The 14,286-nt window shown below is 39.6% G+C and overlaps 1 protein-coding gene across 12 annotated transcripts in view; it reads right to left on the bottom strand.

The window, feature by feature from the left end:
* PAM (peptidylglycine alpha-amidating monooxygenase) overlaps positions 1-14,286 on the bottom strand; it is a 150,443-nt gene that overhangs the window by 134,807 nt on the left and 1,350 nt on the right. For all 12 annotated transcript variants that reach the window (XM_025438445.3, XM_025438444.3, XM_025438443.3 and 9 more), the window contains exon 2: positions 13,716-13,836. In XM_025438445.3, the coding sequence (XP_025294230.1) occupies positions 13,716-13,836 (121 nt within the window). The remainder of the gene's footprint in view (positions 1-13,715; positions 13,837-14,286) is intronic.

Below are 14,286 nucleotides of genomic sequence, written 5' to 3' on the forward strand. Positions count from 1 at the left end.
GGTCTACGAGAGGTGGTCTACAGAATTATGGCACTCACATCAGATGGGCTTGAGGGAAGGGGGTAGGGTCACAGGGAGAGGTGCTGGTACTCTTGTAACTTAATAAGGGATGATTTCAATAGGTGAGGATGAGAAGGGCAAAGGCAGAAAGAACAGCATCAGTTGGAGGGCATCTTCTTGTAGGAATGGCAAACAGGCTCAGTGTGGCAGAAAATGGGAAAAGTCAGGAAGGAGCATTGCAGGGGATAAGAATTCAGGTGGCACGGATGGGGACCCCAGGACAGAGAATTTAAGAACCTGGATATGGACCAGGAAACACATTTGCTCAGAATGAGGAGTCGCTGTAGAGTTTTGAGCAAGAGAACAGCATTATCAGAGAGGAGTGTTAAGATTATATGGACTGAAAAACATCCTAACAGTTAAAAGCACAGGATCTGGAGCCGGCCTGCCTGAGTCAAGACTCCAGACTCCCTCATGGCTACGCCTCGCCATCAAAAGGAACAAACTATGTATAAACACAATGTCACAGATGAGTCGCTGATGTGTCATGCTGCGTGAAAGAAGCCAGACGCCAAAGACTCCGTACTGTTGTGATTACATTTTTATGTAAATCTACAGAAGGCCAAACCTTAGTGACAGAGAGACTAGGAGGTGCCAGAGGCTGGGGACAGGGAAGGAATGGGAGGGAGCCCACAGGGATCATCACCCATGGGGGTGATGAAAATGTTCTTTACCATGACTCAGGGGGCAATTACACCACTGCAGTATGTTTGTCAGCACTCACTGAATTGTACGCTTTAAATCAGTGAATGTTTTTTTAATTTTTAAGTAAATTATATCTCAAGTAAGCGGATAAAAATGGGGAAAAAAATCATGCAAGGGTAAAACGTTAGATAACAGTTGAAAAAAAAATTGAGCTGAAGAATATTTCTTACATATTAAGAACCTGGCAGCAGGAGCCTCACATGAGGCAGGGGACATATGATCCAGGTAGAGGCATAGACAATAGGCAGTCACGGGTACGGGTGTGTGTGTGTGTGTGTGTGTGTGTGTGTGTGTGTGTGTGTGTGTGAATTTTTTTTTCCTAAGGTTCGAGAGTGCTTTAATGGGGAGCGCTCCCGGGTGAGGTTCCATGACTCAGAAGGTGGCCTGAGTCAGGGAAGTCGCCAGCAGGGAATATTCTTAGTGTGAAGGTAACTAGATCCTCTTTTGGAAAAAAAATATGTATTCAACTAATCTTTATTGGACACTTGGCATGGTCTTGGGCCCAGGGGATGCAAGAGGGAACAAGACAGAGAGGTCTCTTCTCTCAAGGCACTTCTATTCTCTTCAACAGATGGACATGAAGTGGAGATTCGCTCCTTGAGTGGTGGCCACTCAGATGGAATTCAGACTTCTGCCCCCGACCCATGGAAGGAATTGTGTGAAGAGCGGCGAGCTAGCAGGACAGTCGTATTCACAGCAATATCTACAATATTAGGTATGTTAAACCTACCAGACACAATAGGTATATTGTAACGACAGGTGGATGCTGCTGTCACGGTGGTTTTACAGGGGATTATTTTATAAAGAGCCTGGGGGAGAAATGGTTGGGCACACGGATATAGAAAGAATTGGCAAAATCTCGTCAGTCTTGTCTACATTTCAAAACTACTTAAAACATTTTCAGACACGTTTCTGAATTAATCCTACGAATGTGTATAGGAGCATATGTTTGGAATTTACTAGCTCTGAACACACCTCAAAGAAAAAAATCACTGGCAGTCGATGATTTCTCCTGTCACAATGGGGTGACAAGATTGTCCTCTAATTAACGTTCTCCTTCCTAACACGGTGTTTCACAGGTTTGCATATTTCTGTTCTCTATGAAGTTCTTTTTTTTTCCTCTCTCTCTATGAAGTTCTTAATGATAAATGGGTTCTGGAAGGTTTCTTTTGTTGTTGTTTTAAAGGCAAGGAAACAACTTCTGATTCATGTATTTGTAAACTTCTTTTGGGCAAGCTGACATTTTTGAATCTTGGGGAAAACATGTTGAGGAAGTGATGCAAGTGGAAATAAATGATACACGGTCTTCCAACAAACTTAGGGTCCTTCCCCAGCAGCAGCCTCGAAGGCATTTAAAAAAGAGCTAGATTTGGCTTTTATTTGCTTCTGCGGTACTTCAAATCTCTTTGGCTATTATAGGAGGTTTTCAGGTCATCACAAACCAAAGTGAAAAGGGACTATTGTGGGCAGGAACCGCACGAAATACCTTGTTTATCTCAACTGACTCCCACCATAATTGATGGAGGGACTGAAAGTCCCCTTACACCCAACACAGCGTGGGCTTCTAGGCCCAAACTCGCTGTGCTGATTGAACCAATGACAGGTGTAAGATAGAACAGGCTCAACCTCTGGCAGAGCCAAAGAACTCCTGTTGAGTAAGATGAATTTTTTACCCTGAGCTCTGAGCTATTTAGGGCAGGAGCTTAATTTCCTCACCCCTGAGCACAGTTTTTCCATTTTATATAACAGAGTTGGTTACGACAGTGGAAAAACAATACCGAGACTATTTGTTAACTTCTAAACTCGTCTGACCCCACTCCAGTCACCTCTGTAATATTTGCATTTACCCAGGCTACCCATCCATCTGCTTCTTACAGCTCCCGTGTCTGCCTTCGAAGTGTGAGGCAAGTGGATGAAACCACAACAGTGAAATATCTGGGAATACTGCCTTAGCATTTACGAAAAACACATTAAGGGAGATAATATTAATATTTTAACATGTCCAAACGGCAGAGGCTAAATATTATAACTAACAACATCAATTATAGGAAGGGAGGTAAACAGATAATTTGCATTTTCATAGCAAAATGTTCATTCGGTTGCAAGCAGATGATTTACCCATAGCTCAGCACGGCCTCCTGCGTGAAATAATTTTGGTTTCCACAAAGAGCGAAAGCCGCAATAGTTCAGTGGTATCTTCCAGCTTGTCTTTAACTTGCTGTCAGTTCTTGTTGAGAGTTTATTGTTTTTGTTTTAGATTCTATTTCCAAATTAGGACATGTAAAAATCCTCACGTAAGGCTTTTTCAGTTACACATAAAAATTATTAAATAAGGATGTTAAAGTGTTAACTTGCGCGCACATCTGCAGTCTACGGAAGGAAACACTCCAACCTCTCAGAAACATCATTTGCCCTTTGTAAATCGATGTTGCCATGGCAAATGTTTTCATTTAATACTGGATAAGCTGAGGGCGGGAGTACGACACAAGGTACAGCAGAAATGTACTGGCTATTTTTATACACCTTCCTCTTCAAAAATGCACTGAGGTTTGCTGGATGAGGTGACTTTTGCACACTAAGACAAGGCTCTCCCTTTCATGGGTGCCTCAGATTTGTCCCTTTATGTATGTTTAAGTAGAATACATTATCTGTGAAAAGCAATCTGTGCCTGGAAAGACTGTGTTCTGCACTTTTGCTTTAAGAACACAACATTCATGTGGAATGGTTCCAAATGCTCCTCTTGAACGGGGTTATTGAAATATTAATCCAGACTACACAAATCTGAAAATAAGTGAAACAAAGAGGATTTTTCTGGTGGCTAATAAGTGCAAAGAGAATCACTTTTCTTGCTAATGTGGAAAGATATGCATGACTGCCTTCCACAAATATCTTCAGATCAACCAAAAGAATGCCCCCCCCCTTACAAATCTGGCTCTATTTGTTTCTAAAAGTGTACCAATTTCCTAAATTCTTAATTAATAAGGCTCTCTTAATAGCACGGTTGCAAAGCAGAGGAAAAGGAATTAAAAATTTATCAATTAGAGGCATTGTGTGGAAAACTCCTCTGGAGATTTCTAGAACATTAGAGTTTATGTCAGAAAGGTAGATCTTTTTGTTGTTGTCGTTTTGTATTCTTTTTGTGGGTGATGCTGCTTATTTATTAACTTTTATCCGTAACAAAATAATAAATGATTTTTTAATGACAAAACAACTTTTGATGCATGCGAAGGAAAATCTGTTGTCATCCTCCTTCACTGCTACTTCTCTGAGGGAGCCTGTGTTTACAGCTTAATGTGCCTCGTAACCTCCTCCATGGCTGCACAAAAATATGTAACCAGACACACACTTATATAAGGATTTTGTTATTACTAATTTTTATGAAGATGGGATCTCACTCTGCATATGGCTACAGCTTGCTTCTCCCATTTAACATGCAAGGACAATACTTTTAGGGCAACGCACGTGGACCTAGCTCCATCTTTCACTTACTGCACAATGTTCTATAGAATGATATCTCATGATGTCTGCCAGATGGGGCACAGACTCTAGGACTCAAGGGTACGAGAAGACCAGTTAGGAGAGCTACGGTAAAATAATTCAGGAAAGAGAGAACAGTGCATGGGTCAGAGTAGGAAAGGTGGATGTGGTGAGAAAGGATTGGATTCTGGATATATTTGGAAGGAGGACCAACAGAGGTCGTTGGCATATGGCCCACGGGGTGTGTGAAGGAGGGACCAGGAAAGACTCCAGGCTGTTTGGCCCAGAGGAACTATATTAACACAGGGACTGCTATTCACTGGGATGGAGAAGACTAACTCACAGTCTTCCAAACAAGAAAGCCCTTGTGCATGACCGTTTACCTCATGAAAACTAAATAGGTAACTAAGGAACAAAGATCAAAGCTCAGCTCACCTTGCATCGGTATTTTTATTCTCCTTGTTCTGTAAGTCAGAAGACAGGGTTCATGAGATGTCAAAGGTTAAATCCATTTATTAGCCTAACTGGCATATGCAATGGTTTCAGATCAGGGATCAGGAAACTACAGCGCATGGGTGGCTGCCTGTTTTAGTAAATAAATTTTTTTACTGGAACATAGCCAAGCCGCTCATTTCCATATTGTCTAGGGCTGCTTTCTAACTATAGCAGTTACGACTGGGGCCGGATGGCTGGCAAGTTGAAAATATTTACTGTCTGATGCTGTGAGAAATCATTTGCTCATCTCTTAGATTTAGGGAAGGATAAGCCAAAATTGGGTTAAACTGAAGGAGGCTGACTACAAACCAGGTGTCTTTTAACAGCCAGGTGATCAGAAATACGTGATCAGAACTCAGATTAGTGACATTTCCTTCTGGATGGACATGAGGAAATATAAGAAAAAAGTCAAAAAAAAAAAAAAAAAGAAAAAAGTCATTCAAGGGTTTAGGATGGAACCAGGGATCTATATTTCGTTTGTATAACAAAAGGAAGCTTGTATTTTATGATATATGTAATAAAAAATATAGGTTTGAGTGCACAGACATATGCAAACATAAAAAATATGCAGAAATGTTTTCTGGAAAATGCATATAGACCGTTAACAGTTTGGCAGCACAGAACTATGAAGTAAATATGGTCTCAGATACAAGTAATCCTGTATTTAAGTCCATGTTCTTCTATTTACCGGCTACATGGCAATACACTGGTTATTTAATATCTCTGAGTTTCAATATCTCATATAAAAAATGAGAATACTAGTATCCTAAACACAAAGTTTTTATGAGAATTCAAAAGATAATGTTTGTAAAGTGTCTAGTACGATGTTGTTATATAATGAGTACTCAACAAATATAGTTTCTCCTTTGAAATATTTACTAGAAAACAAAACAAAAAGAATTCAAAATCTTATTGAGAAAATAGGTGATCATAAGGGATTCTCTTGGACTGTAGTTACCTTTTACTTTTTAGGTTTTATTTTATGTAAATTCTATTAATTTAGTGTTTTAGTAGCTTCCGAAAGAGTTCACTGATTCATCAGTTGCATTTAACGCCCAGTGCTCATTCCATCATGCACCCTCCTTAATGCCTGTCACCCAGTTACCCCATCCCCCTATATTTACTTTTCAAATTATTTTCAAGTATCATATTGATATAAAAATGTCAAAAAATAATCAAAAACAAAAAAGTCCCTTCTGTTTCTCATTTTCAACAAAGAAAGAAAAAAAATGGTCGATGTGCATTTACAGCTCTGAACCCAGATTTATATGACATGCTTAGATTATTCTCGTGGAAGAAAACACTCTTAATAGCTCAATCATAACTTCCCTAAGTGGGCATTACATAGGTCTTAGTAAAAATAAAGAGGAAATGTCATGATTTAAATCTAAACAATTAGCAATGAACTACATATGACTTTAATTTGCAGTTTACAAGTCCATTTAATGTTTTTGTATTCTGTTTAATTCACATAATTGAGCCTTGCTGATGAAGCAAGGGGGTAATTGTACAAATAAATAACCAATGAACGTGACATGTAGCATCTTAAAAGACAGCAATCCCGAACTTTCAAAAAAAGAAAGTGGGAAAAACAATTTGGGTTACTAAATAAATAAAACAAGGGTCTGGTGACCATTCTTTTTAGTAATCACTGAATTTTCTTCGCTATTAGCCTCTCGTTGGGATATTACTCCCTTGGTCTGGGGAAGGGGAAGGGTATAGCATTTTAATCTGTTTTGTTGCTCTTCCTCTAAATCTTGAAATTTTACATACATTGCCTAAGTCTTCCTGAATAAAAAGCAAATACTAGTCCAGAATTAGGATATTTTTCGATTTTCCTTCTTCAATCGCAAGACCACCATATTCCTTTAATCTTTTTGTGGAGGGAGAAAAAAACTAAGAACTAAAACATGCTAAAAGCCATGACTCATGTTCTTTTCATCGTAAGACAATGACTTAATGCAATCAACCTTTACCCTTGATCCATTTTTTTTTTCTAGCAAAGAAATGTGCTGGTACAGAACCAGCTACTAGAGCCACTACTACTGTCTTTTACACTCATGGCCTCACTATTCTTAACATTTTTCTAGGCAGCTCCTCTCAATCAACCGGAATTGCCTCAAAAAGAAACCCATTTGCCATTTGTCCTATTGTACAGACTGAGTCAGAAGAGAATGAGCATGCAGCAACAGAAAGGCAGATGACTAGAGAAGGTAGGATAGGACATGGCCACTGACCACACACAGGTGGTCAGGGAATCTATGGGGGTTCCAGACACACAAACTCTAGAGTCGGGTAGAGATCTATCTGGGCAGTTCCCAGCAATCACCCAGCTGCTCTGGGCAGAGCCTGAATCCATTCTCCCCAATGAGTATAACAGATAACCTACCGCTGGTGCCCAGAAGGTCGCCAGTACCCAGGGATTAATTTTCTGCCCTTACACAATAAGGCTTAATTTGAAAGTCAAACTAATCTTAAAATGGGATATGGGGTATCTCCCTTCCTTTTAGTCTCATGCGAAAGAAAGAAAAGAAAGAAAAGAAAGAAAGAAAGTAAATCACAACCCCCAAAGAATTAAAAACTATTCCAGTAAAAACCCATTTGCGGGGGAAGTATCCTTGCTAATTCTGTCCTGAATTTTTAAGCACTGGTTGGGATTTCTTCTCCACCCACCCCCCCACTGTAATGATTAGATTAAAAATATTGTAACATTATAAATGTTATGCATTTATAACATTATAAGTATTTAACATAATATCCTCCAAATAGGCCATAAGCCTAACTTTGTACAGCTAACCAACTACAAGAAAAAGTCTAATTTAATCAGCATTTTGAACTTAAGAAAATCAAGGCACCATAGCAACTCCGCATTCACCTCATATACTACTTCTGATAAACAGGTTCCAGAAGCAAATGCCACTAATGAGTGAAGTTATGATAGTGGCTTGATCTTTTAAACAGGTGCAGTAGGAAACACGTGTGAAAGCTGGGTTCTTCTTACATGTTTATATGCGCAGGGAAAGCAAGGGGAATCTCTTCCTTTTGATGTCAGAAAATGAAAAGTTAAAATTTATCAGTAAACATTTTCTAACAGTTGTCCATTTTTTGAGAAAAAGCAAAGAGAAACACTGTGGGAAGCTTTTGAGAAAATGTCATAGGAGTACTTTGTTCCTATGGTTAAATTTCCAAGCTACATTCTTTCAGGGTTATTGTAAAATAAGTGAGAACTTAAGACTCTAATTCAAGGTATTTCAACTTGCTGTTCAGGGATATCTGATGTGATCTTTAAACTCAGAATGGTTCCATTTCCTGGTGTTCCTGGGGATAGACGCTTGTGCTCAGGAACACAGGGGAAGGGCAGCTTTCTGATTTCAAAGCATAATCTGTGACTCTTCAAAAGACAAATACAGAATGAGACAAGAATCTGCAAGAGGTTCAAAAAAGGAAAAGGCATATTCCTTTATAGTTCTCAAAATGCTCCCAAAATAAAGGAGGGAAACCCCACATGAACGACAGCCTAACACACCCTAATGGAAACACATTCAATTGTTACACGATTTCGAGTTATTGGGCTCAGAGAAAATATTTGATTCTATAAAATTCTATTTTTTACCAATTCGTTTACATTAGTAAGTCCTTGAGCCAAGACAGAAGAGGATCTCAGTGGTACAAATAACAAATAAAACGCTATATAAACGTAGGATCTGGGGATCCCTGGGTGGCTCAGCGGTGTGGCGCCTGCCTTTGGCCCAGGGCGCGATCCTGGAGTCCCGGGATCGAGTCCCACGTCAGGCTCCGGGCACGGAGCTTACTTCTCCCTCCTCCTGTGTCTGCCTCTCTCTTTCTTTCTGTGTCTATCATAAATAATAAATAAATAAATAAATCCTTAAAAAAAAACTAGGATCTTTAAAGACTTACGTTAGATGAGAATTTTTTAATAAGGCTATTATACAAAGTTCCCAGCAAAGTGGAGAAATCCAGGTTAATTTCAAACTAATGTTAAAAAAAAAAAAAAAAACCACTAACGCTTTCGACTGATGAAACGACTTTTGATACTTTCTTTTCTAAGCAGGTTGAAAGACATGTAGTAGCTTTGAGAAAAAACAACCATTCTCAATGTCCCTTCATTATCTGATTAGGAGAGTCATTTTTAATAGGAATTACTGAGGAATGAGCACATTCCCTGCTTACTTTCTCCAGGTTTCTCTTGCCCAGGTTCTTACTGTCAATCGTTCTTCATTTGGCTAAATTCCCTCTCTTCCAAAATTATTACTATGTCTTACCTTCTCCAGGAAGTTATTTCTGAAAGCATGAAGGTGGGCCATTTCTTTTTCATCCTACGGCTCATTCACATTGTCCTCAGCACACAAAATAACAATAATGATACGAGTTCACATCTCACGAGAACTTCTCACGTTCAGGGCAACTCAACGTGCCATTGGGATGACCCAGCCCAGGCCCCAACACAGTCCCAGGTGGGTGCTATTATCATTCTGTCCACAGATGAAGGAGCACAACCAGCTGGTTCAAAACGATACCCGAGTTGACACTGCAAGAGCTAGGCCACGAATGCTCTCAATTTGGCCCTGAAGCCCATACAACCCACCAGATTTGGCTTAGATTTAGACAATAGACTTTATGTAAAAATCATCATAATTACACCTCGTTCATTTTAAGATCAAACGTCCACAGGATAGTTAACACATCAAACTGATGATTGCACCTTATGAAGACCAGGAACTGGCGGTTTATCCAATTGTTTTGTTCGTTGAAATGAACTGGTGATAGCAAAAGCTCACAGGGCCTCTGATGAAGAAGGGAATCGAATGAGGAAGAAAAAGTGAGGCTATGAGCCTCAAGATACCAGCAGTCCGTGGCTTGGCTGGATTTGAAGCCCGTGCCATCTGACACAAGATTCTGTTTCCTTTACGTCTACTCTACTTAGCTGCTTCCTCTTCTCCCTGTCTTCCCAAAGCCTGAGAAAACACTGATTAAGGAGAAATTTATTAAAGAGGACAGAAATTACTTTTTGAAATTTCAAGTCACTGAAGAGAGTGAGCTTACTTTGAATATAAAACTGATATTACAAGAGATAATTATGCTACCTTCCCCAGACTCTCCAGAGCTGGCTTAATGAGAGCAATTGTTAAAGGCTGCTCTGAAGTCTGTGATATAGCAGAATGGACTGCAGCGCCGAGGCCTGACATGACTGGATACCCGGTGGTAAGACACTGATTTAGACCTGGATCCCACCAGCAAAATTAGCTCCTCGTACTGCATCTGGACGAGAGCGACATGCTCTCCACCTCTGTCCTCCATCTGCTTATTTCTCTTTTCAAGCCTACCTAACAATCTCACGTCTCCGGATCCCTGGGTGGCGCAGCGGTTTAGCACCTGCCTTTGGCCCAGGGCACGATCCTGGAGACCCGGGATCGAATCCCACGTCGGGCTCCCTGCATGGAGCCTGCTTCTCCCTCTGCCTGTGTCTCTGTCTCTCTCTCTCTCTCTGTGTGACTATCATGAACAAATAAATAAAATCTTAAAAAAAAAAAAAAAACAATCTCACATCTCCCAAGGCAAGGACTCAGAGCAGATTCACTGTTGTGCCTCGTTATTGCCAAAACTTAACGATATGTGTTAGAAAAAAACTCTGTTGAGTGAACCTATCTCTTTGACCAACGTGTCTGCCTCAACTACTAACTCAGTTCCTTCCTTCTTGACCTCCTGCCGTTACAAAAAAAAATAACAAAAAAACAAACAAACAAACAAAAAACATTTTAACTCAGTGCCTTTACTTGATTTTAGGTTTTCTTACTCCTGGTTTTCTTGCAAGATTTTTAAAAATTGATCTTTTATTGATTTATTTTTAAAGACCCATTTATTCATTTTTAGAGAGAAAAAGAGTGTGTGTGAGCAAGGGGAGGGGCAGAGGGGGAGGGGGGGAGAGAGAGAATCTCAAGCAGACTTGACCTGAGCCCAGAGCCCCACATGGGGCTCCACCTCACAACCCCAAGATCATGACCTGAGCCGAAAACAAGAGTTGGATGCTCAACTGACTGAGCCACCTAGGTGCCCCTTTATACGATTTTTTAAATATTCTATTCTTCATATTATAGTTATTTTTTTCTTTTGCTCTTTATTTTTGTCCTTGATCATTCTCTTCTCCTGGATTTAGGGGGAGAGGGGTTGGAGGAGAACTACCTCATTTTATTCCCTTCTATCTTTTATTTCTTTCCTCTAATATGTCTCATTTTTCTTTTCTTGTCTTGCGTTCTCTGTTCCCCTTTGGGATCTGTGTTAAATTTGGTTTCATCTGCGCTCTGCAAAAAGAATACTTTCTTCCCCCAAAGTCCTCACACTCTACCACAGCTCTGCATTTTCGTCACCAAGGATGCCAAGTTCAGGAGGGAAGTGGGTTTCCGAGTCCCATCTCTTCCTGGCTGTACCCCACAGGCAGTATCATTTCTCACACAGAGACTATCATTTCTCATGAAGGTTTCCGAGCTATAGGCGGGCTGGATCAGGTCAGTAAATTACTCCTGGCACTTACGTGATGGAGGAAACAACAGTTTGAGCTGACAAGGCCGCACAACTGAATCATGTACCCAGTTAGGTAGTTTCAGTTACAAGTCAGGGAAAACCCAACTCACCCTGGTAGAGACAAAAAAGCCTAACATAAGTGAAAACTCCCTAGGTAGCAAGGCCACCAAGAACATCTGTTCTTTCAGTGTCTCTACACTGCCTTGTACAGTATTTAGTTTTATCCTCATGAACACGGCAGGACCCGGGGACTACATGCCTTGTGCACACATGCAACAGAACAACGCATTCCTAGCAAAAGTCCTAAGATTTAATGGTACTGGTCTAGGTCACACACCTTCCTCTGAACCCATGGGCATGGAAGGGGAGGTGGGGGCAGTGATTCCTAATCCTCATCCACGTGCGTCACCTCCAGATCCTGGCTAGGAAGCTCCTAGAAACCACCTGTTTTAAAGAGAAGGAGCAATGAGGAAGTGTCTGCTGGGAAGGCAACAGGCAAATGTCCATTGCGTGAGGCAAAGCTGTATGCAGATGGCGGAAAATAACGAGCTGTAACTTCATGGGGGTTCTTTTTGCCATGGAGTTGTTTTGGTAATTATAAAATCATAAAAAATTTTAATTCATGAACATTTTAAGCACATTTTAATTTATGAAAATTGAGCTTCTCTATTTTTTTAATAATCAATTCCTCTAGGAACTCTTTCTGAAAATACTGGCTCCAACACAGTTACCTATTATTATTACTGTTAAATAACTTAAATATTATTACTGCAAAATAACTAGAAGAAAAAATAACAGAATAATAATGAACCCTGACAAATGACTATTCGAAAAAATATTAACATTCCTGTGGGAAAAGTGTTTAATGACATATTAGCAGAATTCTTTTTTTTTAAGATTTTATTTATTTATTCATGAGAGACACAGAAAGAGAGAGGCAGAGACACAGGCAGAGGGAGAAGCAGACTCCATGCAGGGGGCCCAATGTGGGACTCGATCCCAGGACCCCAAGATCATGACCTGAGCCAAAGGCAGACACTTAACTACTGAGGCATCCCAGATTTTTTTTTTTTAAAAGCGTTATAATGTCAGTTTTAACATAAAGCAAATATAGGTGAAAAAAACCACTTGTAAAAAGTGAGAAGAGATGAGAAGAAGCACATTTCACAGGTGAGGAACCATCACTGGTCTCTCCCACTCTCAATCTCATTACACCTCTTCTGACTAAATACTGAATCCAGAGCTTATGGAAGTAAAGGCCAGAATAGTAAACAACTGAATGTACAGAAAAGTCATCGCCTGATTATTTGGGAATTCACTACAACAGTGAAGTAGTTATTTATAGATAGCTAGATAATACCCAGGTTTTCAGAGAAATGAATGTCCATCCTTAGTCCCCACAAAAGGACCATGTGTATTTTCTTAGAGCATCTGGATGTCAATTTCCAAGGAATTCTCTACAATAAGTAGAATACTTTTGTTTTTGAAAGAAAGAAAGAAAGAAAGAAAGAAAGAAAGAAAGAAAGAAAGAAGAAAGAAAGAAAGAAAGAAAGAAAGAAAGAAAGAAAGAAAGAAAGAAAGAAAGAAAGAAAGAAAATACAATGTTATTTGCAACAATGACATCAGCCACTGCAGCTCTACAACACCCGGTCTTCCCCTGTCTCCACAGCCCTTCAAAAGGAGAAGACTATCTTTTAATGACACACATAAATCCCTGCAGTGCCTGGCTGCAAAGCGTAATTAATTCTGGCCTTTTTATGCTTAATGAAACACCTTGCACACATGACAGCAGTGAGTTCGAGCTTCTTCTAAGACAGGGAAAGCCTTAGCAACAACCTAGTTCTCCTCAAAATGCTCTGTAGGTCACAACTGTATGAGCTCTGCCAATTATTTCTTCAAAATAGACCTCTTATATATAACAAGCAAAACACACCAAAGAAAACTCACAATCGACCACCTGTCTGAAGAGTTTTTCATAAGTTTTAAAAGTGTGCAATGTTTTGTTTGTCAAATTCTTGGCAGTAAACACGTGCTTTTATTTCTCAATTTGTGACTGCGATAGAAGGGTATTTCTCAGATGCAGCTGCTCAATATCATTTCCCTTTATTAGAATAATTTTTCATATTTTAATACATCCTTACGCGCCGTATTACAAAGGCTATTAGTCCACTGAGAGTTCCAAAACATGGATTTCCAAGGTTCCATTTCAAAACACAAATAATAGTATGAGTAAATGTTTTAACAAGAAATTTAAAAGGAAAGATTTACCTTGAAAGAGTTACTCCTCTTTATAGAAATTCAATTATTCTGGTCCTATCTGAGGAGTCCTGAAAGCAAGTGCGTACTTTCAAAGAAGTTACTACTCCGGTAAATGCAGTTTCCCCACTTCAATCACAGTACACAGAACAAGGGATAAGGAAATAGAAAATTCCTCTCACCTGTTTAGGTGTAACTCCAGGCATGTGAATATCCAATGCAAAATCTGATGAATCAATAGGAATTACTGGTCTGGTGGTACCAAGACATTCATTGGAAAATGACCTGGTATTTTCCTTAAACCTTAAAAAAGAGGAACGTTTCAATATCCTTGAACTTACATAATGGAATCTTAACACGAGAAGGAAAAAAAAAAAAAAAGAATCCTAAGACCTTTAGATGAAAGATTATCGCTTTAGATCCAAACACATCTCTACAAGATACAATGACTATATAATGTTCTAAACCCTCAGAATTGCATTTTCTAGTCTAGGAGCCACGTATGCCCAACTTGGAAGCAAAATATCACCAAAGCAAGCAGGCAGGCTCTATTTAAAACTCGATTCATCATATTTAAAACTTCTATTTCATCAAATAGATGAAAATGCAATATTGGTAAATTAGAAATTAACACAGGCATGCCAGTTTTCTAATGGCATAAACCTTAACCAAAGCCCAGGGAGATTTTTATAACTATTTCCTAAGTGTCCAGCATCACTAACCAGAAACAAAACACCCACAATATCGCTAGGA

This window comes from Canis lupus, chromosome 3, assembly GCF_003254725.2.
Source record: "Canis lupus dingo isolate Sandy chromosome 3, ASM325472v2, whole genome shotgun sequence".
NCBI lineage: Eukaryota > Metazoa > Chordata > Mammalia > Carnivora > Canidae > Canis > Canis lupus.